This window comes from Oryzias melastigma, linkage group LG13, assembly GCF_002922805.2.
Source record: "Oryzias melastigma strain HK-1 linkage group LG13, ASM292280v2, whole genome shotgun sequence".
Classification (NCBI taxonomy): Eukaryota; Metazoa; Chordata; class Actinopteri; order Beloniformes; family Adrianichthyidae; genus Oryzias; species Oryzias melastigma.
In genome coordinates, this window is record NC_050524.1 from 30,504,723 (window position 1) to 30,532,194 (window position 27,472).

Genomic DNA, 27,472 nt, shown 5'->3' on the forward strand with positions numbered 1-27,472 from the left:
AAACCGTAAACACCCACCTGAGCACAGGAGTCAGCTCACCTCTACACTAATAGTATGTGTGACAGAATGAAAGGCTTTATTTGTGCCGATTTGTATGATTATTTTGTCTGATCTTTTAGTAAAATATGAACCTTCGTGGACCCTGAGATCCTCTGGCACTGGTCCACTAGTCATTCCATCAGTGAAAACCAAAACTTATGAAGAGGAGTCTTTTCTGTTTTATAGACCTCGTTTATGGAATGATCTGCCAGAGGACCTGAGAGCCGCAGAGAGCATAGATGCTTTTAAGAAAAGGCTCAAGACCCATCTTTTTAACCTGGCTTTTAGCTAATTTTGCTACTTTTATTTATTATATTTGTTTTTCTATTTTATCATTGTTAGTTTAATTTCAGACTTCACCCAACACTCTGTTAAAGAAGAAAGACAAACCCACAATTATATTTGCAACAAAGAACAACCTCTGAGAGCACACAGGAAGACACAGTCACTGTGTCTCCTATCTACTCTGAACTTCCTGTGTGATCCGAGCCCTTTATATTAGCTCAGGAGCCCTAGTTACATCACCTGCATTTCCTCTATAGGGGAAGGGACAACCAATCACAATAAGTCTGCAGCGACATATGTGGTTATACAGATGGTCAAAATCTTTTCTTGATAGAGATTAACTTCACTTAAACCGTGTTAGGTGTGGTGTTTCCTGTTGAACTTCATGTGACTGTGTCAGATGTTTTCTGTCGTCTGCCGCTCATCTCCTCAGCTTCATGTCTGGAAGCGCTTCTCTTTCTGCTGGTTTCAACACCCACAGTCTTGGGCTGAAAACAACTTTCACAACTCTGATCAGAGAGCACTTCTAGCTTATCAAAAATATGAATAATAGAGCAAGCTTCTGTGTGATAATATTTACATAGATTCAACAATCATGTTTTATGAATTCCCATTAATTTATTAATTATTTATCTTAATTTCATTGTTTTTATTGTTTTACTATTTATTTCCTCATTATTTTTACTTTTTATTCTCATTTTAAAATTGAATTCATTCTTACATTTTATATCCAGTGCTTCCTCATTTGGGATCTCTCTCTCTGGGTCAGATGTGGTTCAGCCATTGTGGCTCCGGATGGGGACCTGCATCACTGCCTAGCTGTGGTGAGGCGGGACCCTGTCTGGGATGCTGCCTTTGGCTGGCTTTGCAGCTGTTCATTGAGAGGGAGGTCCCAACGATTAGTTTCCAACAACCAATTTGCGTGCTCAGCCTTTTTTCCTATTGTCTATTTCTGTCAGTTAGGGAGTGGGTGGGGAGAAAGGGATGGGTGAATTGTGAAAGGGGGCTTTAATTTAATTTTAATATTTGTGTATGTTTTTACATTATTTATACTGTTTTGCTTTTGTTGTAAAGCACTTTGTGTTATACTTTTATATGAAAAGTGCTATATAAATAAAGATTAATTTGATTTGATTTAATTTGATTAAGTGTGTGAGCTGCAAGGCAAGTTTATTTGTATAGCACATTTTAGGTACAGAGACAATTCAAAGTGCTTTACATAAAACGTTAAAAGAAACAAAGAAATAGTAAAAATCTGATCATTAAAATAAAATTAAAAGAAAGTAAAAAGATATTTATTTTAAACAAGCATAGATAAACAGTGCGGACGTAAACTTTTGAATACATATTAATCAAATGCAACTGAGAACAGGTGAGTCTTTAACCTGGATTTAAATACACTGAGTGTTTCAGCAGATCTAATGTTTTCTGGAAGTCTGTTCCAGATCTGTGGTGCATAGAAGCTGAATGCAGCTTCTCCATGTTTAGTTCTGACTCTAGGAACTGATAAAAGACCGGATCCTGATGACCGCAGAGGTCTGGCTGGTACATACTGGGTCAGGAGGTCAGTCATGTATTTTGGTGCTAAACCATTCAAAGCTTAGTAACAGAACTTTAAAGTCAATCCTTTGACAGACAGGTAACCAGTGTAAAGACCTCAGAACTGGACTGATGTGGTCTACTTTCTTGGTCCTTGTGAGAACCCGAGCAGCAGAGTTCTGAATAAGCTGCAGTTTCCTGATGGATTTTTTTGGTAGTCCTGTAAAAACACTGTTACAGTAATCAAGACGACTAAAGATAAAAGCATGCACTAGTTTCTCCAGGTCCTGCTTAGACATCAAATATTTAATCCTTGAGATATTTTTGAGATGATAATAGGCTGATTTTGTGACTGTCCTAATGTGTTTATCAAAATTTAGGTCTGTGTCTATCATTACACCCAAGTTTCTGGCCTGGTTGGCAGTTTTTAGTTGAATAGATTGAAGCTCTGTAGTGACGTCTAACCTTTTTTCTTTAGCCCCCAAGACAATAACCTCAGTTTTGTTTTTGTTTAATTGAAGTAAGTTGTGGCACATCCAGTCATTAATGTCCTCAATGCATTTACCAAGAGCCTGTACAGGGCCTCGGTCTCCTGGTGTCAGTCTAATATATATCTGTGTGTCATCTGCATAGCTATGGTAACTAATGTTGTTGTTCTTTATAACTTGGGCCAGTGGGAGCATGTAGATGTTAAATAGAAGTGGTCCCAGGATGGAGCCTTGAGATACTCCACAAGTCATTTCTATTGGCTCAGAAGTGAAGTTACCAATTGACACAAAATATTTCCTGTTTTCTAAGTACGTTTTGAACCAGTTTAGTACTGGCCCAGTGAGACCCACCCAGTATTCCAGTCGTCTGATTAGTATTGCGTGGTCGACTGTATCAAACGCAGCACTGAGATCCTGTAAAACTAGCACTGACATATTTCCACTGTCTGTATTTAATCGTATGTCATTAGTCACTTTGGTCAGAGCCGTTTCAGTGCTGTGATTTTGTCTGAAGCCGGACTGGAAGACATCATAGGAGTTATTTTTTTTAATAGGAATTCATTTAGCTGATGGAAAACAGCTTTTTCACTGATCTTACTTAAAAACGGCAGGTTTGATATCGGTCTGTAGTCGTTCATTTGAGTTTTGTCTAGGCTGTCCTTTTTAAGGAGAGGTTTGATTATAGCTGTTTTCAGTGGTTCTAGGAAAACACCAGATGTTAACGACAAGTTGACAATCTGGAGCAGGGCTGGTTCCAGGATCTTTGAAACTTTTTTGAAAAAGCTTGTGGGTAGAATATCCAGACCCGGAGGAACAAAAAAACACAAGTCAAGAGGACAGGGCTCCTGCAGCCAGACTGATGTGGGGTATTGGAACCCCTACAGGAACAGACGTGGAGAGGAGCGGTCCCGGTGACTCTCCCCAGGGACAGGACACATGAACGGGAGCAGTCCCAGCAACCCTCCTCCAGAACCACAAACAGCCAAGGGGGACAAGCGGCGACCATCCTCGGGGACAGGAAGGAGCGGTCCCGGCGACCCTCCTCAGGAACAGGCACATGAAGAGGAGCGGCCCCGGCGACCCTCCACAGGAACAGGACAGATGGCCCCAACAGTCCCCCTCAGGAACGGATCGGGTGGATGACAGGCATGGCGTGAAAACCGCTGCAGGAAACCCCATCTGGCGTGGCGTGGCATGGCATGGACTGCAGAGGCAGCAAAGGTTCTCCTGCTGGGTCCAAGGTGGTCAGGTCATACTGTCATGAGTGGTGGTGGAGGACCCAAACGCAGGAGACAGGACATGGTGGCAGAAACTCAAAGATTTACTTAAAAAAAACTTAAAATGTGACAAAACCAGGAGAAACCAAACCAGTGACGTGACATAACAGAACAGAGCGGATGACCTGACAATGCACAACTGAAGACCAGACACTTAAATAGGCTGAGGACAATTAACTAAATGAAAACAGCTGTGGGTGATTTAACCTGAAAATGGTGGGACTGACAGGGAAAACAGAACATGACAAAACTGAAGCACTGGATCGTGACACATGTTGGTTCTATTAATTTTAGTCAAATTTTAGTCGACTAACTTACAGTAGATATTTAGTCGACAAAAATATAGAATAAAGATAAAGCATTTTAATTTCTTGTGTTTTTGCCTGTGATGGTCGCTCTACACAACGTACACAACGTCTTGTTGAGGGTTGCGTTAAATGTAAAATTTGTCCATATATGTACTTTTCTTTTTCTACCTGGAATAGACCTTTTTCACCCATATCACAGACAATTCATTGAATTAGTGTCTTCCCGGGCGGGCTAAAGGGCTCTGTGTTCTGATTGGATCGCTTTGCATTTGCTCCCGCCCTCCTCCACCAGCAGTCATTATGATTGGATATCGTCTTCGAAGAGCATTTTCGTTTCGTTTTTATTCGTTGACGAAAAAGTCTATCAATTTTGTTAAAGTTTTCGTGTCTGGGCGGGAGTTTTTGTTTCGTTTTCGTTTCATTGGGTGAAAAATGTCGTTGACGATGACGAAAACATTTCGTCAACGAAATTAACACTGATTACAGGCTTTGGTGGAGTAAAGTTCTGGGGCCACCGACACAGGGAGTTTTGTCAACCTGTCGACTACATTAAATAAGGCCCGAGCATTATCTGAGTTTTTGCTAATAATTTCAGAAAAATAGGACTTCCTTGCATTGCTCACTTGTAAATTATATAAGTGAAGTTTCTCTTTATAGATGTCATAATCTACCTGTAGTTTAGATTTTCTCCATCCGCGTTCAGATTTCCGACATTCTCTTTTTCCGTTTTTTACCAGAATGGAATTTTTCCATGGAGATTTTTTTCTACCAGAGATCACATTCAGCTTACTAGGAGCAATACTATCCATATTTGACATGTTGGAAATAAAGCTATTAACAAGTTTGTTGACTGAATTCCCTGAGAGGGGAGGAGTCAGAGAGAGAATCTGGTTGAACATCTCACTAGTATTTTCAGTTATATACCTGTAACAGAGTGCTGCAAAGCGGCTGTGCTAAAGTGACCAGACACAATCTTTTTGGAGGTAGAAGGGGTTTATTTTTCATCAGGCACCATGATAACTCTTCCAAACTTAACCTCCCACTGAACAAACAGCTCTCCTTATATGACCTGACCCTAATTGGTCCAAACCACTGCAGAAGGAATGGAGGGGGTCAACATCAACACCCCTGTCACCCAAAATGGTGGAAGCTGAACATTCAAAATGGCTGCCAAGCAGCTTAAAAAAGATTTGTCCAATTATACCTGGTAAGAAAATAAGGGAACAATTATAACCACACAAGTAACAGGTAGACACAAGGAAACACAAAAGTAACAAATGTTACACTCCTCCCCCCTCCAAAAAGGTCATGACCCATCAAACATTGGCCGTCCTGGACAAACAATCTTCAACAACATTAGAACAACCTGGTTTATATTGCACTGTAAAGTCATAAGACTGCAACTAAATATACCATCCTTCAATGCAGGTATTGGCATCTCTCATCTGATTTAGCCACTGGAGCGCACAATGATCTGTCTCCAGGATGAAGTGGCATCCAAGCAGATAATATTGGAGAGAGTCAATGGCCCACTTCATTGCTAAACATTCCTTCTCCACAGTGGAATATTTCAGCTCACTGTCCAGCAGCTTCCGGCTCAAGAACGCCACAGGTCTTCTTTCATCATTCACCTCCTGAAGAAGAACTGCTGTCAGTCTGTAGGATGAATGGTTTTCTGAAGTTCGGTGTATGAAGCACTGGCTGGGTGCAAACTGCTTCCTTGAGGTCGCAGAAGGCTTTGTCGCAGTCATCTGTCCAACACACTTTGTTTGGGGCAGATTTCTTAAATAGATCATGCAACACCACTCACCTTTCTGAGAAGCAGGGGATGAACTTCCGATACCAGTCCACCGAGCCCAGGAAGCTTCTCACCTCCCTCTTTGTGGTGGGGACTGGGAAGGAACGAATGGCTTCCATCTTGTCCACCTGTGGCTTTATTTGTCCAAAGCCAATGACAAATCCAAGGTACTCCACTTCCTGATGAGCCACAGCACACTTATTCGGGTTGATGGTTAATCCAGCAGCTCGGATGCACTGCAAAACATCCTTAAGGTGGGATACGTGATCAGACCAGGACTTGCTGAACACCACCACTTCATTGAGATATGCAACAGCAAAATCAGTCACATCCCTCAAAACATTGTCCATAAGCAGCTGCAAGGTTGCTGGTCCTCCTTGAAGGCTGAATGGCATCACCTTAAATTGCTAAATACCAAATGGTGTCCTGAATGCAGTCAACTCCTTTACCTCTGGAGCTAAGGCCACTTGCCAGTATCCTTTGCTCAAATCAAGTGAAGTGGTGTATTTTGCGGCACCCACTCTCTCCAGAAGTTCATCAACTCTTGCCATGGGATATGGATCAAAGCTGGAAATGGAGTTCAGGTAACGAAAGTCAATACAAAATCTTAGTGAGCCATCTTTCTTTTCACAAGCACAATAGGGCTACACCACTCACTGCTGGAAACTTCAATAACACCCATTGACAGCATGAACTTAATTTCTTGTTACAACACTGGCACCAACCGCTCAGGGATACGATAGCTTCTCTGTCGAATAGGGACATCCTCCTTCAGTCGAATCTTATGCTGGACCAGTGATGTGAAGCCTGGACTTTCCCGAAACAGTTGTGGATCTAAGAGAGTTTTGATTGTTTCCTCTTTACGAACAGACAGATGAGAGAGGTTAACTGAAGGAGCAATGGTGGTGCTGGAAGGGAAGAACTTCTCTGTCACCTCTTCATCTTGCACTGAACGAACAAACAACTGCTGTGAAACAGTCCCTTGGCTGCTTTGAAACTCTTTCAAAAGATTGACATGCAAGATCTGATGCTTTTTATGTATTTTAGGCATGAACAGTTCATAGGTCACATTACACACTTTCCTGGTGATCTCATAAGGTCCATGCCAATTTTGTCAGCAGTTTGTTTTCACTGGTTGGGAGCAACAGCAACACCTTTTGGCCTGGAGTGAAGGATCTGTCCCGTGCCTTCTTGTCGTACCAGGTCCTCTGGTGTTTCTGTGCTGCTTTCATGTTGTCCTGCACAAAAGCTGCCATTTCAACAATCAGTGAGTACCTCTTGTACAATGCCAACCCTAGAAAATAACTGCAAAAGACAGTTTGCAATATTTCTGGCTTCAATGGACCTGAGAAGAAAAGCTGAACATCTGAACATCACGGGAAGAGCAAGTGCATCCTTTTTGCCTCGTTTCTGGTACAAAATACAATTTTTAATGATATAAACAGAATCATCAAGACAAGTAACTGTTTGTTTTTACACCATCAATTTAAGTTACTTTTTCAAACCATGGCTTCAAAGTAGGGTCTTCTCTTTGCAAGGTTCCTACGTTATTGGGAACTTCAAAATCAAGAGAAAGTCAGGCTTAGGAAGATTTAACTCACATTTTCCCCTTAAGCCATTTAACTTGTCTCTCCGTTTCTGAATCTTGGGTTTCTTTATTTTAACAGTACTTTGTTGCCACTCGTCATCATCATAGAAAGGCAACTCCTTCAGCTGTGCTCTTGTAACCACATGACAGGATTTTACATTTTCCGTCCCACCCTCTAACTCACGGGCGGCTCTCCAACCACCGAGTTGTGAGCTAAAACCAGCCCGGCGCTAGGACCTGGAGAGCTCCTGCACCCTAATGCGGCTCTGGTTCGCGTCCAGTACCACGTCTGGTGGTACCGGCTCGCGTCCGGCGCCGCGTCCCGAGAGCAAGCAAGCAGCAAGCGCACCGGGGGACGTTTTAAATGTTCTGGAGGTTTAAGCGTGATCCAGCCCCAGCATAGCGGTCTGTCTGCCGGCATATTCATGGTGTGAGCTTCGCTGGACACGTCGCTGCATCGAGCTGCAGCCAGAGAACGCGGCGGCAGTAACAGACTGTCAAACTATCCACAGTGTATCCCGCTTTTCTCAGTCTTTAATGTTTTAAAAAACAAAAGTTCATTGGAAATGATAAATCTCTATTTCATTTATTACTGCAATTCAGCAGAGGAGGAAAAGATTTGGTCCTGACAAAAAATCAGTGGCGGGCCGTCAGGGCCTGCAAGGCCTTCTCTGCTGGCCTAAAAATATCTGAATCACAGACTGATATTAATTATTATTTATTTCCGTGAATACGTATTCTATAATTCCAAATGCATTGTCTTCGTCCTTTCATTGCTGTCTCCCTGGCTGCGCTGCTTCCAGACGTGTATTTTCCTATTTAAGCATTAACCAATCACATTGCAGCACCATTTGTTGCTAGGGTCAAAGAAATCTGCCTGGAGGCCTTCACAATCAGTTCTGCGGGCCCTGTAGCATACAATAATTGTCGACCAAACTGTTGCTTCAACCAATCAGATCTGGAGGAGACCACGTGCTAGGCCAGCTAGAAGGCCCACGGAAACGTCAGGATTTTCACGAGCATTGATTGGACAGCTCGCAGCTCGCTCTGGTTCTGCTGACGGACACAGGTGCCGAGGAGCGGCGTGTCAGGTTTGAAGATGTTACCAGTGGAAAGCGTCTGATCGTCTGATTTTTGGTGGAAAATGAATGTCTGGGTAAAGTTGTGGCACAGTTTTGTCTGGCACGGGTAAAGGAGTTCCGTGACTCCATTGAGCGGGAGTGAAGCTGAAATCTACGAGGCTCCTGAACGCACCGTGGGCGCGTGCAGCGCAAAATCCTCGCGCAAATATTATTTTCCAGACACAGACCTTGATCGATCACAAAAACTGATGTTTGTCTCCCTCCTGGACCACGAGAGGCTTCAGGAATACCAGAACATTTCCCGCATGCAGCCTTTTCCAGCTTATCACAGCCACGGAACACTTTCTATCTGTGAAACGCATGGATTCTGCACGACAGAGTGATTGAAATCTTCTTGAGGATAGAAAGGATGGATTTTGTGTTTAAATAATCTGGATTTTTGGTGAGTAAAATTTTGCTATCTCCCTACATAATATTGAAATTTTATCAGGTTATTTTTTATGCTTTTGGTGTGTGTGTGGCAGTTGTACCTGCACTAGAAGTTTTATTGCCATAAAATAGTTAATGAGGGTTGGGTTGATTCGGATGGAGCACTACTGAGGGCCTAGGTGTGAAATGCACGGCCTGCCACTGCAAAAAATTAACATGAAAGTGTTATGGAAATTTTATTTTTTATTTTTTTTATTTTATTTTACTGAACGTTGATTGAAGTTTTGAATTTAAAATGCCCTTCACTTGCACTTGGGCTTTTGTTAGGCATTTTATGTTACAGCCTTTTATTGTTAAGAAAGTTTATCTCAATACAATGTTACAAAATAAAGTATTTCTGATTAAAACTATTAATTTTGCCATTATTTAATTATGGACAATGTGATTAATCAGCTCTAGTATAAATATATATTGCAAAGTTATGCACAAAATATGACTTTGTTCATGGTGTACTTGAACAAGAAATACTCTGAATACAGAGATTATGAGTATATTCATGGTTAAGTTCATTAGAATCAAATAAATTGTATTTGGTGTTGGGCAAATCTTTTTTTATCAGAAGTACATATCTCGTGATAGCAGGTGAAACACTAAAATAAAGACATGCAAACTGAAAACTCTTAAAGCAGTAAATGCATATATTTTGTCAATGAAAAAAGGAAGGAAAGCAGCAAATATACAAGAGGGAATGTGACCCCCAGAGAAAGAGGATGCTTTTTTTCTCTGAAACACACCACAAAGCATAAAGCAGCAAAAGTGGTAAACCGAAAAATAGGAGAAAGAAAAAACCCTAATGCAGCATCTTCGTGAATTCTATAATACGTTTGCAGGATTTCTATCAGGAAACAACCGAGCCCGGGTCCACAGCAGCCCTGGTGCTCCCGCTATGATCACTCGCGTTCTGCCCAGATCCCAGGTAAAGATCTGAGCGGTGGAAATGTCAAAAATCACCTGTTGTCACTCTGTGATTATACTGAGCTGCACGGTGTCACAGTGCTAACAGAGTTTACAGTCCCATTCATTTAACTGCAGCTAGCGGTTAGCCGCTAAGCTAGCGTCAGCTTTCACTCAGAACTTACTTGATTTTGCTGCTCCTACAGTCAGATGAGGTTGGTCGTTGTTGAGTCTCTGTGAGTAATCCTTAATCCACATGCTCTGCGAACTGCAAACCGTTTGTTGTGGGCGATCTATAAACTTTTATGCCAGAAATAAAAACACCCGCAAACAGGAACTCGCAATTTTAAAGAGGAGGCGGGGGCTATGTTTTTCTGCAATTTGATTGGTTGGACTGTCACATCAATCAAACGTTTCCCTAATTTGATTGGATGTTGGGCCGACACACACGGATGTAAACAAACACAGACAGAGAGACTGCAGCCCGCAGCTTTCTCTCTTATTTGGGGGAAAATAGAAAGTCTTTCCGAGTCAGAGGGCTGAAGTCCAAGTCAAGTCACGATTCAGAGGTAGGAAAGTCCAAGTCGAGTCTAAAGTCGTCAAATTCATGACTCGAGTCTGACTCGAGTCCAAGTCATGTGACTCTAGTCCCCACCTCTGCCATTAACTAACACTGGCACCGTACAGCCTCTTTGTTCAACTATGTTGAAGGTCTGGTCACCTGCTCCCGTGGCGTCTCTCCTGGCTCAATCATCAGGGATCTGAAATGGCGTCGATAGGTGTCAGCTGTGATCTCATATTTGGCCAAGATCGCATCTTTCACTTTTTCATAGTTTTTTGCATCTGAAATGTCCATTAGCACATAAGCAGCCTGGGCTTTTCCAGTCAACAGGGGCACCAAACGGACCGCCCACTCCTCTCTGGACCACCGGCATACTTGGGCCAGTCTTTCAAATGTGGTTAGAAAGGGTTCAATATCATCTTCTGGTGTTATTAGATGGAGTTTAGGTTCTCTTTGGGGCCTCAAACTCTGGCCACCTGGCCCCCACTGGCTCCTGTGGTGGAATATTTGTTGATCCGATGAAATGAAGAAATGTCAAACGTTTTCATGAAAGTTTATTAAACAGAGCAGAGAAAAGTACACGCTGGCGAGCATGGCGGAGAGGTCTGCAGAGCCCCTGATCTGTGATGAAGGACACTCATATTTTATACAGTCATCCAATCAGCTGTTAATCAGGAGCTTAAGATGGAAATGTAAGTGTCATATCTAATGTGGACAAGATGTTCTAATGAAATCAAAATGTTTACACATTGTGGTCAGGGTGTTCTGACAACAAGAAAACAAGACTAAGAGGATGAGACATAAGCAAATGTATAATTTCCGTGACACTCCTGCATCTGTGTCATCATAGTCATCATCAGATGTTCTGCGGCTTGAGCCTTCCTGTGGGCCACGCAATTCTTCCTGCATTGCAGTCACCTGTTGCTGGATCTGCTGGAATTGATGCTGCATGCCTTTCCATCTCTGCTCCTGGCGTGAGAATTCCTTTTCCAGCTTCTGATCTCTGGTTGCTTGAGACTGAACCAGGGTTTTCACCAGCTCAGCCAGCTCTTCCAGTCTGTCTGCTGGGCTTATGGCTGCCATGGCCCCTCGGTCATCTGAAAGTCCCAGACCATCATCTGGCTCACTGTCCTGCCCTGGCTTCTTTGCTCCTCTGGTCATTATGATTTTCACTTAGCACAAATTGCATCCCACTTCTGACACCATTTGTAACAGAGTTACAATACCGCTTTGTGATCTCCTCCGTCAAAACATTTGTGTGTACTGGAATTGTGCTCTCACAGAAAACACATCAATGATCAGACAAACCTAAATCACATACAGTACCCTTAGTGATGTTCAGACCTTTGGAAATCAATAAATCAAGAACATCCCCTCATTTTTGTGTGAGCTCTGTTACATGTTGAGTCAACCCGAAATTGTATAGTGTTTATCAGGTCCTTAGTCCCTTTGTTCTCAAGATTTCCATAATGGATGTCAAAATCTCCAACCATGATTATACAGTCAAAATCAAGACAAATTATAGACAGCAGTTCACTAAACTCAAGGTTAAATTCTGCACAGTATCCAGGGGGACGGATATATTTACAACTATGGTTTTGAGTGAGGCCTTCAGCTGTAGGGCTACATATTCAAAACATGGAAAGTTTCCAAAAGATAACTTTTTACACTGAAACATTTCATTGAACAAAACTGCAACCCCCCCGCCCTTTCTGCTTGTTCTTTCCTCACTGATAACACCATAATTGGGAGGAGCTGACTCTGTGAGAACTGCTCCCCTGCTATTCTCATCTCTCAGTGATAAAATCATTAATTAAAAATGTTTTTCCTGCTAAAGACCTGACATTTAAAAGTGCTAACTCGAGAGGTTTAGGAGTAAAAATATTTTCATTTACCTTCTGTTTCTGGAAAGGCACAGAGGAAATGTTTACCTCTTTTAAAATCCTTTGTCTGCGTTACATTCCTCCTGTCAGTGACAAGTACAGAAACGGGGTGTGTTTCTAGACAACAGGATCCCAGGTTTTTCTGAAGAACATCATGAATGTTGGTATTTTCACAGCCTGGACCCTCAACACATCAGACATCTGACTGCAGGGACAGGATATGATGTTGTACAGGAGAGAGTGGGGCTTTATGTCTTCCCTTTGAACATTCTGGTGACAGAGTTATGGGGGACAAAAATGGATTGGCCAGAGGGGTAGATCGAAGCCCAATCCCGACTCGCTCCCATCATCTGCTCTGTGAATTTCAGGTGGGGTGAAAAGGTTGAGGAGGGGGAGGGAGAACCGTCAGGAGTTTGTTGGTTTGGTGGTGTTTGGGAGGGTCCATCGTCCTCGTTGTTTTTCCTCTTCCTGTGCTCGGAGGCAGGTTTCCCGTTTTTGATGTTTTCCTACAGTGGGGGCAGCTCCATTCCTTGTGTGGATCCAGTCTGCGTCTGGCCTTGACACTGAGATAAATTTATCTCAGTCTTGGCATGACACAGGAAGTAAAAAATATTGGAGGAGAACAGTTTAACTCCTGATTTGTTTAAACTGAATCAATTTTCTTTAAAAAGATGTTTGCGTTCCCAGAAAATGTGAAAGTTGTTGATGAAATTAATTCCGGTGTCATCACATGTCGCAGAAAGCCACCTGTTTAGTGCCAACAGCCTGCTGAATCTCTCTTCTCCTCCTCGAATTGTTGGAATAGGACCGCTGATAAAGACAGCTGCATTCATGGAGCTCACAGTTGTTATCAGTCCAGTGAAGTCTTGCTTTAAAACTTCAGATTTTTGCTTGGACACATCATTTGACCCTGTGTGTAGTACATTGTTTTGTACTGTAGGATACTTTGCCACAGTTTGCAGTATTCTCTCCTGCATGTCACTGCCTATATCGTTTGGAAAACACAGGACTTTAGTGTTCCTACTGCAGAACCACTGAACATCTTTTACAGTGGAATCGCCCACAATCAGAGTCTCAGGCCGAGCCTTCAGCTTTCTTTCTGGCCGTTTACCTTCTGATGGGTTACAGGTCCTCCTCATGATGCTTTCCAATGGATGGTCGTTGGGCAATTCGGGGTCATCTGACAGTGGAGCAAATTTGTTTTGCAGCGTTGTTTTAATTTACGAATCAAGCTCAACGATTCACGAATCGAACCACGATTCTTACTTTTTATTATAATGTGTATTGTTATAATAATAATGGATTAGATTTATCTGCGCTTTTCCAGACGCTCAAAGCGCTTACATTGTGTATCCATCATTCATTCACACCTCATTTATACTTGGTGATGGTAAGCTACTACTGTAGCCACAGCTGCCCTGGGGCAGGCTGACAGAGGCGTGGCTGCCAGTACGCGCCTACGGCCCCTCTGACCATCACCGGAACATTCATACGCATTCACACACCAGTGGAGCCACACTGGAGGCAAGGAGGGTTAAGTGCCTTGCCCAAGGACACAACGACATTTGGCTGGCGGGAGCCGGAATCGAACCGCCTATCCTTTGATCGTTGGCCGACCCGCTTTACAACCTGAGCCACTGTCGCCCAAATGTTATGTCTTTACTTGATGGATAAAAATGTTAATTATTTGTATTTAACCATCATTTTTACCTTCATCTATAACAGGAGATCAGAATGAACACAACTGAAAAAAACCTCACAAGATAAAAAAAAAAATGTTGGTCATTTTAAACTTTTTTTGGGGTCAATCTTCTGGTTCAGCAGTAAAACAACGTAAACAGGATAAAAATCATTGCTGTTTTGGATCATTTAACAGCAAAACCTGAAAATGCTCTCCAGTTCTCTATCCTCAAATTTCTTCAATATTTTACATTCTAAACATTGCATATTGGTGCAGAGCCCGAGGCTGCATTTTTTCAGAATAAGCTGAAGTTTCATTAATTGCGTCAAATATTGAAGAGTTACAAGCCAAAATAATGTAAACATTGGAGCTAAAGCTCCGACTTTAAAGCTAATTCATTTGTTCAGAATTTATGTCTGTGAGCAGAACTTCAGTCTCAGTTTTTGAACGGAAAAAAAGCTCTCGTTAGTTTTACTTTGAAAACCGGAAGCTTCACGTGAAGATGTGTTTACTTCCGGTGGCAGTACAGCGGCTCTTTCGACTTTGTTTTAGTTCGTAAACTTAAAACCCTACATTAATCTGCATTTCAGAGAAAAAAAATACATCGTCCCCAGATGATATTATGATCATATTTTACTACAATTTACTACATTTAAAAAGATTGTGAATCAGAATCTTGGACATCGCGAATATTCGTACTCGAATTTTGGGAGCAAATCGCGAATACCTGAGCACCCGGATAGTTGTTACAGCCCTACTCTGGAACAAACATTTAAAGAAGTATATTAAAAAAAATCACTCGGAAAGAATATATTGTTGTTTTTTTTTTTTTAAATATAATATAAAATTGCATATTAACAGTTATTAAAATCGTAAAGGGAAAAGGAGCTACTTAACCAAATTTTAAACTAACTCAGTTGAAAATTATTATTGAAAACTATCATAACTTTTATTAAAACATTTAGGAAAAACAGCCTCAACGTCCATCTTCTCGGCCTGAATTATTACAAAAAATTGTCACGAGATTGTGGGACTGTACCTCAATACTGACTATAGTTTCTCAGACTCATAAAAGGTTGAAAAATATTGTTTTAGATGATGTGTCAGACCATTGTTTTTTTTCTTTGAAGTTCAGTATTTTGTCCAGTCTAAGGACAAGCATTCTTGTTCCCCTTTTTTAGGGGGGGTGGTGGGGTGGTAAATTTTCAAATTAGCTGTTGTAGTATCTCTTTGCTAGATAGAGCGCCTTCCAGCGGCTGCTGCCCACCACTGAGAGAATTTCCCCATTGTGGGAGTAATAAAGAACTTCTGAATAATTCTGTTAAACCAGATAATTTCTTCTGGATCTGCAGGTTTTTCTGATGTGGACAGAAGTGGAAACACAAAAGAGGTCAGATAACACTCAATAAGTTCAGGGGTTAATTTTTTTTCTCTATTGTTTTCTGTTTGTTTTTTATTTTTGTTCTTGTTCCTCTTCCATGATTTTAAATCCTACTTTTTCCATGCCAAACATTTTATGCTTCTATTATTCAAAACTTTAAACAAAGAATAGCTTGAACCATTACAAATAGATAACATTTGGAATAATACTTTTAAAGATGTTGTGTCCTAGATAAAATATGTCTTAATCCAATTCACTTGCTCATTATTTTAATTTTTAATCATTTTCTGTATCAAATCAGCAGCCAAAGAATATCCTTGAAGAAAACCACCAGAAGAAACATCAAGAAGGAGTTGAATCTGTGTTCAGCAGACTTCACGTCAGAAGACAACAGAAGTTTTCATCAACAAATTTTCTTAAAATAGGTCCGTCTTTGAAACAAATGAGTTCCACAACTGAAAAAGATGTATCTCAAGCTTTTCTTCAGAGGTTGATGGCATTAGATTACAGAGCCAGATCCATCCATGTACAACTAGATAGTTCTGAGTCTGACTCCGTTTCTGATGGGAATAGCACAGATGATGATGATGACTTAGATGCTTTTATTAACACAAACATTGATTCTAATCAGTCTAAACAGGATTATGTTCACCCCATGGACATCCAGATGGTTGTATTTCACTGCTCAGACAGCTTCCTGAAGCAGAACATGATCACAAAGTTGTCACAGTGTCAGTACGCCTTACCTCTGCTTGTTCCTGATCCTGCTGCAGCAGATATTGAGTGTCCTCTGTGGACGTTCAGACAAATAAGAAAAACATGGAAGAAAACTGAATTCAGAGATAATTCAAAGACTGTCTCCATCAATAGTCTGCCAATCTACAAAGCTGAAACTCCACTGGTGTCTTTCTTCCGTCTGGGTTCACTGTCTCAGTCTAAATCTCAGCTCATGAACACTTTGATCAACGACCGTCACAACACCTTCTTCCACAGAAACTGTCGAGGAAGCACCAAATCTCGTCATTTGATGGATGGAGTTGTAGAGATTACCTGGTACTGTCCTGCTGGAAAAGACAATGATTCATTCTCTGACTGCATTGGCTTCTGTAATCTTCATGGTGATTCTCTGTTGATGGAAAAACAACGTGAAATACTGACTGAAATATCTTCAGTCTTAGTTGTTCTTGTACCAGCTCTGGAAAAAGGTCAGGAAAGTTCTAAAGTCATTTCCACTCTTATCAGATCTCCAAATCCTCTGATTGTTCTCACTGCTGATAATGACTGTGGTGCTGTTCAGATAAAACCACAAAAATACAAAGTGGGTCTGAAAGACAGAAGTCAGTCAGATGTTTCTGAAGAACTCAGAGAAATCATTAGAAAGATTTTGTCTGGATCAAACAAATCCTTCAATCTTGAGTTGATGTCCAACATCTCTGGAGTCAGAGTGGATGAAGACGACACAGTCTGTCAAAATGGAAAATCTGCTGCCATGAACATAGTGAAGCTGATTCAGGACATGGATGTTTCCAGTATCAAAGATACTTTTCTTCCTTGTCAAGGTCAACTTTGGCATGAGTGGTGCAGAACAAACAAAGAAAGATTTCACCTCAGAGGAAACATTGAGAAAGAAAAAAGTCAGAAAGATCAGAAACTGATGCAAATCCGACAGAAACAATGTGCTGCTTCCTGTAGTGAACTGATGAAATCATTCACTGACAGTCTCATGAGTTTGGAACAGAAAGACAAAGAATACTTCCTGAAATGGACTCAGATCCTGATAGATGAACTCTCCTCAAATAATCTCTCTACAATTCTCCAAAACTATGATGAAAAGTGGTCGGAGGTTTTGACTTTAAAGAAGAAACATGACAAATCTGATCAGTTAAAAGTCAAACAAACTGAGCTTGAACAAATATCACAGAAACTGCAGGCAGCAACCTTTGGATTGGAGCACATCTTCAGAGAAATGTCACAGATCTATGAAGCCCATCAATCTCTAAAGAGACAAACACACTGCAGACACACTGAATGGGTTAAATACCCTGAGCTGGCTGCAGATCTGATGATATCTGGACATCCCATGGAGTTGATGGATGGTGATGCAGGTCACGTCCCTTTAACTTGGATCTCTGGTCTTTTACAGGAAGTCATCAAGAAACTGGGTGACCAGAGAGTTTTTGTGTTGTCAGTTTTGGGCGTTCAAAGCAGTGGAAAGTCAACAATGCTGAACGCCATGTTTGGACTGCAGTTTGCTGTGAGTGCAGGCAGGTGCACCAAGGGTGCATACATGCAGCTGGTCAAATTATCAGAGGAAATCAAGACAGACTTCAAGTTTGACTATGTTCTAGTGGTGGACACTGAAGGACTGAGAGCTCTTGAGCTGGAAGGTCACAACACTCTTCACCACGACAATGAACTGGCAACATTTGTTGTTGGTTTAGGAAACATGACACTGATCAACATCTTTGGTGAGAATCCAGCTGAGATGCAAGACATCCTGCAGATTGTTGTTCAGGCTTTCATGAGGATGAAGAAAGTTCAGCTTTCTCCAAGTTGTGTGTTTGTTCACCAGAATGTTACAGATATCACAGCTGTAGAGAAAAACATGGACGGAAAGAGACGACTGCAAGAAAAACTGGACAAGATGGCTCAAGTAGCTGCCAAAGAGGAAGGATCTGATGCTGAATGTTTCCGTGATGTTATTGCATTTGATGTTCAAAAAGATGTGAAATACTTTGCTCAGCTGTGGGAGGGAAGTCCACCAATGGCTCCTCCAAATCCAGGTTACAGTGAGAGTGTCCAAGAACTGAAGAGCTTCATCCTGTCTAAAGCTTCAGAGTCTGATGGAATCAAACTCTCACATTTCAGCAGCAAAATTCAGGATCTGTGGAACGCTCTGATGAATGAAAACTTTGTTTTCAGCTTCAAAAACACTCAAGAAATCTCAGTGTACAGAAAACTGGAGGTCCAGTACGGAAACTGGACTTGGGCTCTGAGGAGTGAGATGCTGACCATTGAGAACAGACTTTATCCACAAATAGAAAAAGGAAAACTTGACAAGATTCTAATCAGTGATCTTTCTAAAGAAATGAACAAAACATATGAACAAATAAAGACAGAAATCACAGATTACTTTGAGAAAGATGCAGAAAAAGAAATGTTGGTTCAGTGGCGTGGACGATTTGAAAACAAAATCAAAGATTTTCATGAGGAACTTCTGACAGGAGTTAAAAGAAAACTGGATGAAGTCATTCAGCAGAAGAAAACCCGTAAGAAGCTTGATGAGAAGAAAACAGATTTTGAGAACAAACTGCTGCAAAAAAGCAAAGAACTCGCTCACACTCTAAGAGATGCCATGAAAGATGAGGAGGAACTCAAGATGCAGTTTGACTCTGTTTGGAGTCACTGGGTTAAAGAATTAACTTCAGACACTAAGCCCATTGAGGACATCAACCTGGAAGAAGATCAGTTAACTGTCCTTAAAGATCTTGGTTTTGAATGGAATCTCATTAATGAAACAAAAAAAACAAAGAAATACGACACCTTGGTAGAAGTTGGCGATTACTCTCATTTTTTATTCCACACGAAAAACAAGGAAGATGACAAAGCAACTCATAAATTTGATGAAAATAAGAATGAGAACAGAAGCACCTTGGATAAAATACAATCATTTCTTAAACCTGTGTTTAATCATCTTCCTTTTTATAAAAGCATGGGGGAGAAATTAACAACACCATCCTCTAAAGAGAAAACTGTTCCTTACGTTCGCTATGAGAATCAAAAACAGATCAGATCTCTCATTGAAGATGTTGAACAAAAATCACTGGAGATCATTCAGAGCAAACCTGTAGCAACAAGAGGATACAGACCAACTTACCTGCATGAAGTGGGTAAAAATGTTCAAGACAATGTGACAGAATTTGAATCAAAGATGAAATTTGCCTTTAAGAAGGAATTCACAGTTGAGCTCCTGCTGTTTGTCTTCCACAAAATATCTGTTCGGATATCAGAGTATCACAAGACATACAAAGATAACAATGATGTTCTGACCTTCTTGAACAGCAAGAAAATTGAATATTTTAACATTTTCAGAAGTTTCTGTAAAGGAAGCTCGTCTGCTGTGGTGTTTGGAGAAATGATCAATCAGAAACTGAAGGTCTCTGCTGTTGAGGCTGTCTGTAACCAGACTGCTGTTGACCTTGCTGGAGAACTCAGGTGTAATGTCCCAGCATTCAATGGCAACAGGCTGAACCTGGAGAAACATGTGTTGAAGGATCTGGCAGAGAAAGAAGACTTCAACAAGTTCATCACCTACATCAGAGATCCAAGGAAGCAAGTAGAGGAATTTATAAAAGTAAATGCATTCAAATTATTTGAAAACAAAGACAAAGCTCATAAAATCCTCCAGAAAAATGCAGACGACATCCAGAAGCTCATCAGTCAAACTTTATTTGAAACAACAGATAAGATTAAAACTGAAAAAGGAGACATTAACATGTGGGTGAAGGAGTTCTCCAGTTCACTGAGCTGTAAGTTGACAATTGGTACCATTTCCTGTCAGAACTTCAGAGACATAAACAATTTAGACTTTTTAAGAGATGAAATCAAAAAAGGTCTTCAAATCATCTCTAAGGAGATGAAGGATCTCTCTCTGGCTGAGGTGATGAATCACAGACAGAAACCTGATAAAATCCTCATTGATCAGCTGTGTAACTGCTGCTGGGAACGATGTCCATTCTGTGGAGCTGTTTGTATCAACACCATCAAAGACCACAGTCCAGACAAACACAGTGTTCCTTTTCATCGACCCTCTGGAGTTAAAGGATGGCACATAAAAGGCACAGTGGAGTTAGTCACTGATTTCTGCACCACATCAGTCACAAGTAATAAAAGCTTCTATCCCAGTCCTGAATCAAATAAAAGTATTCCTTTTAAACTGTATCAAACTGCAGGAGAAAAATATGCATCATGGAGCATTACTGCAGATGGATCTAAGCTGCCTTACTGGCAATGGTTTGTTTGTCGCTTTCAGAAGGAAATAGAAGATTATTATGAACTGAAGTTTCAGGACCGTGGAGAGATTCCACCTGGATGGAGAAATTACAGTAAAGAAGAAGCTCTCAAAAGTCTGGATGAAATGTACAGTTTGTGAGAAAAGTGCAAACATGCTGGAGGTTTAGAGAGGTTAATTTGAGGATTTTTCCATAAAGTAATGTTCAATCAAACCAAGCAGTTAGAGATTTTAATGGAGCATCTAAAGCAATGAAACGAAAATATAGTTTAAGTGTAATACCATTATTGATCTAATGTTAGCTTGGAAACTATAAAATAGTGAAATGAAAAACAAAACATTTTAGGAAACAAGGTCACAGTCCTGTAAAGGCAGAGATAACATGACCTTTTCTCTTTTAGATAAAATAACAAAAAAAAAAAAAAAACATTTGTGCTAGTACTTTTTTACTGCATTTATTTTTTCATATACTTTTATAACTTTTTTACATTTTAACCTGTTTCCTGTTATTTTGTCTTCGATAAAACATGTGGTGAAATATTTGCGTAAGCTTTTCAATAGAAAGACATTTTTTAGATGTTTTGACATTTTTTTCTGTTTTCTCTGTCCAAAGTGATGTGAAGTTTATAAAATTCTGGGAATTATACAAAACAGTGCTGTAAGAGTTACTTACGACAGAAATTCTGCTTTTCAATTTATGTTTTCATGAATACTTTCATTGATTAATATACATATTATATGCATATTTAATAGTATATGGAAGTATTCATATAATAAAATTACATCTACTTTTGCATATATTTTTTAATGTGTTTGATTTAGAGAGATTTTAATAAAAAAGTATTTAATCCAGTTCCCTTAAAATCTGTTAATGAAACATTATATTTGCTCTTTGATGTAATTTCGCTTTTTTCCTCTTTTTTTTTTTACACATCTGTTATTCTTTTTTCATTTTATGCAAAAGAAACTAAACGGGAAAAACTGTTTTAATTTTTCCAAGAAATAAAAAAAAACTCCCTAGTACGAACACTCATTCAATCAATCATTCTTTTATTTTTTAACAGTCATTGTTGAGCAAATGCGGGTGTAACAAAATGCTTTGTTTGTATAAATGTGCTTTGAAACTTCAGGCATTTAAAAAAAATGAAGATAAAGTTTTATCATACTGGTCTGTGGTAATATTACTCTCAAGTGTTACTTGTTATCTTGTATCTTTTCAATAAACAACATTGCTTTGACTTATAATTACTGATCTATATATCATGTAATGTGAAAAATAAACCTATTAAATCTCATATGGTCGTTGTTTTTACTTTTGTGTTTCTACTCCAGTGTTTGATTAGATTTTGAATTAGTTTCAGTTCAAAAGAAGAGCAATTTTTAATGTGTGACACGTGTGCAATCAGAAAATGTTTAGGTATAAGAATGTGTATGGGACAGAGGATTGTTAGCCTAAACATCTGCAAGTGTCAACAATTGTCTCTAAAATTCAGTTTCTTCAAAACCCACTTTGCCCTAAGCAGGCTTTGAGGAATGCCAGTCTATCCCAGCTACTGTAAGACAAATGCAGGGCACAACTTAAAGAAGTCACCATTCTATTGCTCTGGTACATAAAAACAGACACAAAGGAACAATTTTGAGTCATCAAATAATTTCATCAAATGGTTTTGATACTGACCGTATTGAACACAAAGTTCTCCAGATCTCTATGAAATAATTGAATCACTTCAAAAAGAACCAGTGGATTTGTAGTGATGCTGTCCAGAAGAGGCTGATTCACTGGGTCTTATTCTTCCTGTGCTCAAAACAGCCCATTTTATATGATTTTTCTGACAAACAGGAAGCAAGCATGTTTTCACCTTAGTTTATCTAGATATTTTACAAAATAACAGAAAATGAACTAATTTATTTTTAAAAAGTGAATAATTAATTTCAAACTATGAACTTGACATTGCAAACAGTTTATAGTTTTAAATCAGCTTATATAAAGTAAAATAACCAAATTTATCACCCTTTGAACAACAGCAATGCGTCACACAATGTAGACCAGGGGTGCCTATTTTTAGTCCTCAAGAGCCACCGCCCTGTTTTAAAACTCTCCTTGCACTGCTTGCTGATGATTACCTGGACCAGGTGTGTTCATTCAACCAGAATGTGAAAACATCTGAATGACCTAATCAGCAGCTTGCAGGGCTTGGAGTTCTGTAAAACAGGGTGGTAGCTCTCGAGGACCAGGTGTCCTGAACAAATTACCCAGAGGTGTTTGATGTTGTTTGAGGATGCACTTCATCCTTTGAAGAATGTGACTTTCACAAGATTTGAAAAGTACACTACTCACAGTAAGTCGAAGATTATGTAATTTGCATGAGTGTTTTTCCCATTTGGTCTGAATTTTAATGAAAGTTGTAAAAGTTTCCTTTGATAACACTATAAGGGATAAGAAGAAACTCAATTTTTATTTGCTTGGTATTTATTACCCCCAAAATTAAGACGATAATCAAGACAGTCCGAAGTAAAAAAAAAAAAGTAAAAAAGTCGCAGGTACTTCTGCCATTTGCCGTAATAAGTTTGACATTGACGTCTCATGTTCCTCAATAGATTCATGATGTTGATCTAAAGAAATGTGTTCCACTCTTCTTCGAGTGCTACATGTAGTTCTGCCTTATTCTTCACCTGGGGGTGGAGTATAAGCATCCGTTGTTGTCTCTGCTTCAACTAGTTCCAGATGTGCTCTATGGGGTTCAGATTGGCCAAACCAAATGAGGCACTCCCAGTGCTTTAAGTGGGCCGGTGCGCTCCGGTGCTGAGCACCGGGACTTCTCTCGAACATACGTTAGAGCACCGCTTCTTCTTACCTAATTGGGACCGTCCGGTGCTCTGCTTTGACTTCCGTGAACAATTGAGTCATGAAGCACTTGGTAGAAATCCTCCCTATGAGATCTGGTAGAGTATCAAGCTTTTCTTTTTTCACCTACAAATACGCTGTTTTAACAGGACAACACAAGCTCCTCATTATCCTTCCCCTCTGTCTCACTTATGGTGCAAAAACAAGTACCACATCCGGATAAAATAATAAAGAGAAAAACAGAGTAAAACAACCAGACAACAACTCACGTAGACAAAAACCCAAATGTAAAATCAAATTTACCTAGAAAAACCAAAGTAAAGGTATCCCACAATTCATAGCGTTTGGCAGATAGCAAGCCCAATTTGTACATCAACGTCAGTGGGCATCTCTACACCATGTTATCACTGGACAGAGGGAGTAACATCCCCGTATAAATACCATAGCTCCGGCGCCAAATGAGGCCAAATCTACTGACAGTGACAGACCGAGTTTGTCTGAGTCGCGTTTTTAGGGCAGCTACAGTCGACAATCATGAGTAAACTTATTGGCTGTTCACGTCCCTCCTTCCACTGAAAGCAGCTCGGGAGAAGATGTCAATCAAATGCTCAAGGTGGGGCCCAGCCCCCATAAAATCACCAACCAAACTTATATCTTCAACTTTAAAATAATTAATTTTTTTTATGAAAAAAATAATTAAAATAATTTTACGAACACATGTTAGTGTTTGATTACATTTATTTTTAGACTAGACTTGAGCTCCCTCTTTCTTATTTCATATTAAGACACGTTGAAAAAGGGACTTACTTTTATCGATTAATATTTACATTCAAGATTCTATTTTATGTTTCGACTTCCGATAAAGTGAGCACCGCCACTTCTTGTTGTCCACTTAAAGCACTGGGCACTCCCACTTCTTGAAGTCCATCTGTGACAATTCTGGCACCATTTGGTGGAGCATTATAATCCATCCATCCATCCATCTTCTTCTTCCCTTTCGGGGTTGCGGGGGTGCCGGAGCCTATCCCGGCTACTGAAGGGTGAAGGCGGGGTACACCCTGGACAGGTCACCAGTCTGTCACAGGGCCTCAATCACACACACATTCACTCTCACATTCACACCTAGGGGCAATTTAAGGTCACCAATGAACCTATGAAGCATGTTTTTGGACGGTGGGAGGAAGCCGGAGTCCCCGGTGAAAACCCACGCATGCACGGGGAGAACATGCAAACTCCACACAGAAAGGTCCCAGCCGGGATTCGAGCCGGGGCCTTCTCGCTGTGAGGCGAGAGCGCTAACCACTGCGCCACCGTGCAGCCTGCATTATCATCCATGAAAAGAAAGTTGGGGGTGGAACTAGAGGATGGTGATGGTTTTTTGATGTTTGTGAGGTAAGAACATGCAGTTACTGGGCCATCTACAAGAGCCAAATCGGTTTTGTGCTGACTGGTAATGTCTGTCCAGACTGTTATATCTCCTCCACCAAAGTGAACCCTGGAGAGCATGTTGATCTTGGGACATGACTCACCTCGCCTTTTCCAGTGACGAGCCTCATTTCTGTGCAAGGTGACCTGACACTCATCAGGGAACAGGACAGTAGACCACTTATGTATTGTCCAGGTCTGTGAGGGCAGAACCCACTGCCCCACATTTAAGTTACGTTAATTTGCTATATTCATTTTTTTTGCAGAAAATTTGACATAAATGTATTTTACTTTACACATCACATAACAAAATTAGCTTAATGATCTGTGCACACGTTCAGTTAATTTTGTTCTGATTGTTTTGAGTAATTCTATTCTTTTGAGTTCTCTAAAGGGCCTGATGCTGTGGAAAAGAGGGGAAGTGGTAAAACAGTAAAATAAATGAGTGAAATCATCATCATGGAACAATACTTAAGAATGATGTCTCCTGAGCTTCAGGTCTGGATTAAAGAGCATGAGCCTAAATCAGCAGCTGAAGTCGCAGCACTCGCAGAGGTTGGCAGCTCGGAAGAAAAATGTGCCATGGACCAACCTGCAATGGAAACATGTCAAAGATGCATGCAGGCCAGCAACCTCACAACACCACAACAGAACGGGTCCAGGAGTGAGTAGAATGCCTGTGCGGGAAAAGCAAAGCAATAAACCAGCTAAACATTCCAACAAGTCACCAATCTGCCATTTGTGTGGGCAGGAAGGGCACATTAAACCCTTTTGCCCAAAGAATCCAGCTCAACTCACTCAGATGGGCTTTGTTCCGTATCAGAGCCATGCTGTGCAATGTCAAGCTAACAGTCTGTTAAAATGAAGAAAAGCTGTCCTCAAACTGCTGATCCCACTTCTGACACCATTATGTGGTAGACCGAGCAGTAAAGGCAAGGACAGCCAAAAATGTATCAAAAAAACATTTACATTTATTTTCTGTGGACAAAAATGGGCCCTTAAAAGAGGTCAAAGTAACAAAAGTAACTGAAGCTTTAAATTAGAGGACAAATCAACTAATTAAACATGCAGACCAATAAACTTAAACTGACCTAACTAATTGTCTTCTTCTTCTAATATTTTCCAGCAGGCTGTACACTAATGTGTGTAATGCTGCCCCCCACAGGTTTTCAGTAGACGTTACCTACATCTTAAAATACAAACCAGTTTAACATATAAAAATGAAGGAGTGCTTACCTAATCAACAAATCAGAAACGCATAATGGCAAAACAGATTGAAATGAAAAAGTGGAAATGTTTAAATCACTTAGTCTTTCATAAAAAATGTCTCCTTTCTGCCCCATTCTTATTAAAATTAAAAATGACATGAGTAATGGACTCTCGCTCCTCATAATCACAAAGTCCACTTTCATGCTTGTTGATTGCAAATAAGCATTCAGCCAGACCACAGTGTCCCAGCCTCAATCTGCTGATCACTACCTCATCTTTACGGCAAGAGTATGGTGCCGGTCGACTGATTTTTACCGACTTCTGACATGAATATAGCAGCTGTCCCCTCTGCTCCTTGTCCCATTTTTTTCTGCCACTGACTATCAAAATGTTTTTTGTATATACTAAAGCACTCGTTTTTTGCTCAAAGGTATTGCTACGTCAATACTATCTTTAGAAAGGGACTCCTTTGTCAGAGCATCTGCAGTTTCATTACCTTCGATCCCAACATGTGCTGGGACCCAGATAAACAAAATGCTGAAAGCCAAACTCTCCACCTTGTATAGACACTGCAAAATTGAGTAAATCAAGTCAGGACGTGTCTCTGAGTCCCTGTGTTGAATGGCCAGCAAGGCAGCTGATGAGTCAGAGCATATGATTGTATGTGGATGTGTAACAGGTTCACAATGTATGGTATAATTACACAAAATTTTATTTTTTTATTTTTATTTTACACCTGGCAATTGGGTCACATGCTAATAGGGTCCTTCAGATCCCAAATTTAAGTTGATGCTCCGCCCTCCCTCTTCCCTTTTGCTGCTTTCTTAATTTGGAAGAGTTTTGGGCACTGTCGGTGCACGGCACATGGTGACGCCATATTTTCTTTATAACCAGAATTAAAGGTAGGCTATTCCAATAAAATTCCTTCCGGCATCACGTGGCTTCTTGGTGCAGCACATGCAAAAAGTAACAACACAACCCAGAGCAGAGACAAAGACGGTTACAGATGGATATGATCTTTCACCCAGTTCAAAGCCAACAATGTTGTTAAAAGTTCAACAGAGATCACAGACAGTTTGTCACTCTGATACACAAACTGACCTGCAATCCATCAACAAAGACCCCAAACCCAGTCTTTTGTGACCCACTTTCCTTTGACCCATCAGTAAATATTTTTACTGCCTCCCTTTGTTTATGAAGATACAATCTCAACCAGTGAGATGCAATCCCTTTATCTATTCCTAGTAGATCCATATTAACATCCAGTTCTGGTAGGCACCACGGAGAGATTGGAGGCCACACCAGCCCAACCAGAGAGTCACTCTGTACTCCCATAGACTCTTAACTCAAACCCATTTATTTGTATAGCGCCTTTCATTCAAAGGAAGCTCAAATCATAAAATCAAATATAATACATTAAAAACACAGTGTGTTAAAAACCAAATACACAAAAGGAGAAAGGGACATTTACACAGAATGAGTACCAGAGGTAGGACCAAGTCATCATTTTGCAAGTCCCAAATCTTTGTCCTCAAGTCAGAGTCAAGTCCCAAGTCAAAAAGCACTCAAGTCCCAAGTCGAGTCACAAGTCAAGACCAACAAGTCTCAAGTCGAGTCACAAGTCCTACTTTTAATGTTTCAAATCATTTCAAGTCATTTAATAAACAATGTGATATTAGTTACACAGA

At 40.4% G+C, this 27,472-nt stretch overlaps 2 protein-coding genes across 4 annotated transcripts in view; one reads left to right on the forward strand and one right to left on the reverse strand.

The window, feature by feature from the left end:
- The window catches only part of LOC112149036, a 28,297-nt gene extending 12,985 nt beyond the window's left edge, over nucleotides 1-15,312 (forward strand). Inside the window, exon 7 of the mRNA XM_036214770.1 lies at nucleotides 15,266-15,312. Within this exon, the coding sequence (XP_036070663.1) occupies nucleotides 15,266-15,312 (47 nt within the window). The remainder of the gene's footprint in view (nucleotides 1-15,265) is intronic.
- LOC112149032 (von Willebrand factor A domain-containing protein 5A) overlaps nucleotides 1-27,472 on the reverse strand; it is a 307,412-nt gene that overhangs the window by 185,873 nt on the left and 94,067 nt on the right. The window lies entirely within an intron of this gene.